Below are 3,494 nucleotides of genomic sequence, written 5' to 3'. Positions count from 1 at the left end.
AAAAGAACCACCATCTTGTGGGGACATGTTAAGGAAATAAATTCTACATCGATTAAATATCGAAATATTGACCAACTTAGACAGATATTGGACCACTCCTTTTAATAAGATTGACCTTATTAAGATGGAACTCAAATCTTAAAAGTGACAGATTACAATGATTTCATCCTTAGAACTTCCACAGTTTGAAAGATACTAGTCTTGTGCTTACACTTCAATTGTATTTTGATTCAGAGCCGTGTATCTCCATCGCTCCTTTTCCACGAAGTCCGCATCCAGGAACTGAGCTACAAAAGCCCAAAGCCTATACACATCTTCGAAATTGGCTAGGAAAGTAAGTGCAATTGTAACCACCGTAATTCCCGGTTCAGCTTTTTTACTCTTGGTTCTTTTTTTCTCTCTCTCTTTGCCGTTCCTCTCCATGACCCTCTGCTTCTCCTCTTCATATTTCTCTGAGAACCAAATGTGGTTGAGAACCGCATTGCCAAGAGAAATGTTGCTTCTATCAGCTAATTTCTGTACAAGAACAGGTTCAACTTTTTCCCCTTTCCAGTCATATATATCAAATGCCAAAGCAGGTCCTCTGTCAAATTTTACCTTTGGTCCATATATTCTGACTAGGGAAGCATTGTCCAGCCTATTAGGATGCTGAAGTTTCATCAATGCACTGACCAGCCAATTGATTAGGTACCTTCCTCTGCTACTAATAACCCTCAGTCCCAGTGAATCCACTTGATCCAAGCATCTACATTCAAAATTCAAGCTTCCAAGTTCATCCACTGTTTTATTCTTCTCGTTGGATTCCCCTTTTTCTGAATCTTCTAGACGGTTCTCTTTTAAACCAGCATCCTTTTGATCTCCTTCTTTAGAATTTCTATTTTGTTTGTTTTGCTCAGTAATAGAAGTTGCCAAAGAGCTTGATATATCAATACCATCTGGGTATGTTCCCAATTTGGATATCTGTTCAAGCTCTGTATCTGTGCCTGAAGAGTCTTCAGGGAAGCGAAGCAACTGTTTTGCTGGTATAAGGGATACAATTCCAGCACCTGTTGATGCTTCCAGATTTGGTACAGCTGATTTCTTTACAAAAAGGCATCCGAAACCAGTTGGATTTTCACCGAAAACCTTGTAGAAAGAGCAAATGAGGAAGTCGGGGTGGAAAAGAGAAAAACCAAAGCTGTCCATGTCCTTTGGTCTCAATGCACAGGCATCAAGCAAAACATGCCAACCATTTTCTTGTGCCATAATCATCCATTGATAATAATAATTGGTTCCAGTTATTCTCGACTGAAGAGGAAACACAAATAGTCCCCTGTGTTTCTGCTGCTGCTTCTTCCTTACAATCATTTTCTTCAATTTTGCTGAGTGAATCCTTAGCCTAGGCCATTTGAATTCGGCTTCCATGACAGAGGCTCCTCTTTTCTCTGACGTATTAATCATGGTCTCCAGGGCCTCGTTCTCATGGTCGTAAACTGTAAGTAGTTTACGACTAGATTGGAAAGGATAAGATTCTGCAACAAGTTTGAAAGCTGATGATCTGTTGGCAGTAAATACCATAGAGTAATCATTCTGAGAGATCTTGAGAAAATCCATGATCCTTTTCTTGATTGCAGATTCTAACTTGGATCCGTCGCCACCATGAAGCAGCTGCGACTTGAGATTTACCGACTTGTAAGTTATACCAAACACTGGACAGTCAGACTTTTGAGACGGAGGATAAGACGAAGATGCGATTGCGCTTGTCGAGATGTATTGTGACTGGGACTGTGACTCTGAAAAAAGACCGACACCAATGTAATCAAGGCAAACATGGTTGGACTCTGAGAGATGAACATATTCGTGAGCACGAATTTGATCGACTTGGGCAGTCTCAGAATACTTGGGGTAAGCTTTAATGAACTGAACAAAAGATTCTTGTAAAGAAGGGATTGATTCATGGTTAGTGAACTGAGTATTCGGGAAAAAAGAGGAGTTAGTCGTTGCTGCAAAGTCATGACGACAAGTTGAAGACGTGCTTCTGTTCTTGACATTCGCCTGGTCGAGCTCGAGTACTCTGAAGATAGGATTTGGACAACAACCTTCAAAACAAGCTTGAGTTGCCCCCCTTAAGCCAGGTGAGTGCATATTTCTTGTGTCTTCTCTGAACAATTTCAAATAATTTTATGTTTCAATTTCGACGTCTTCCATGTTTTAATAGTTGTCTGAAACTTGCTTATTAAGTGAAGGAAGTGTGAAAAAGCTATTATTTAAAGTATGTATTTAACACTTTATAGAAAGGGACATGAAAATGGTGGTTTAGCATTGCTGTATTGACCTTTTCTTGCAAATTTATCGGACTTTGGCTTTTCCTTTTTCCCCCCTTTTGTATCTTTATTTGCTAATTTATTGCGCGTGTTTGCCAAAGTTGACTAGGCATTTGAGAAAGAATTGGAATAAGTAATATCCCCCTTGCTCGTATTTCGCTCATGGGACAAGTCTTAGCTTAGAAAATTTATTTAGAAGTTAGTCTACTTATAATTAACAAAAATTTTCGCAACCCATAATCTTTTTAAAAAGTAACTCTCACTTTACCGTCAAAATAAGTAAACAATTAAAAGAAAATTTGATTTACTTTTAAGCTTAACCAAATAATCAAAATGTTGAATCTCTTACTTATTGAACTACAAGTTTCAATGGTCTCTACCTCATATCTATTTTTGTAAAGAGTTTCATTATCGTGTCATATAGTTATGTATTATATGTAAGGTTACATGTTCCAATTGTTAAAGTGTCCTCCTTTTATGGATTACTCAGACTCGAACGTGCATTACGCTGATATCTAAAATATTTTATAAGTGATCTAAAAGTAATATTTGATACCAATTTATTTGGAGGATTTGATGAGTTTCAAATGAACTAAAAAAAAATTAGAATAAAAATTTAAAAGAAAAAAATTGTACTCTTAAAATTCAACTTTTATAATTCAATTTTTTTGTGATAATGAAACACGACAAATGGGCAATCTTTTTACACTACATTTGGTACATAAGAATTATATGCTAATACATGAATTTAAAAACCAATTAAAATTTCTAAATTCATGAATAGAAATAAATTCTTCTATAATATTTCTAAATTTATGTAGATTGAGATTCATCAAATCAAAATGTATTGAGCCTATATTAATGTGAATGTTAATTAATTAAGAATTAATAACACTAAATTCATACATGACACGGATTTTAAGAGAAAAAATTGTACTCTCAAAACTCAACTTATATGATTCAATTTTTTTGTGATGATGAAATACTACAATGAGCAATCTTGTATACTACATTGGTACATAAGAATTAATTTCTAACATATGAATTTAAATACTTATTAAAATTTCTAAATACATAAATAGAAATAAGTATATCTATAATAGCTCTAAATTCATATAGATCAAAATTTATTAAGTCAAGGTTCATTTCTTAGATTAATACGAACATAATTAATTGAGAATTAATAACACA

At 34.9% G+C, this 3,494-nt stretch overlaps 1 protein-coding gene across 1 annotated transcript; it reads right to left on the bottom strand.

Moving 5' to 3' along the window:
* Positions 1–2,343, bottom strand: LOC111403902. The gene has a single exon (XM_023032557.1). The coding sequence runs from the start codon at positions 2,122–2,124 to the stop codon at positions 208–210; it is 1,917 nt and encodes a 638-aa protein (XP_022888325.1). The 5' UTR covers positions 2,125–2,343; the 3' UTR covers positions 1–207.
* Positions 2,344–3,494: the final 1,151 nt, after the last annotated feature.

This window comes from Olea europaea, chromosome 11, assembly GCF_002742605.1.
Source record: "Olea europaea var. sylvestris chromosome 11, O_europaea_v1, whole genome shotgun sequence".
Lineage (NCBI taxonomy): Eukaryota > Viridiplantae > Streptophyta > Magnoliopsida > Lamiales > Oleaceae > Olea > Olea europaea.
Note: the sequence above shows the minus strand (reverse complement) of the source record. Positions and strands in the feature narration are given on the sequence as shown.

Bases quoted from the DNA above. Each gene is read 5' to 3' on its own strand.
- LOC111403902 (XM_023032557.1), bottom strand. From the start codon at position 2,124: ATGCACTCACCTGGCTTAAGGGGGGCAACTCAAGCTTGTTTTGAAGGT.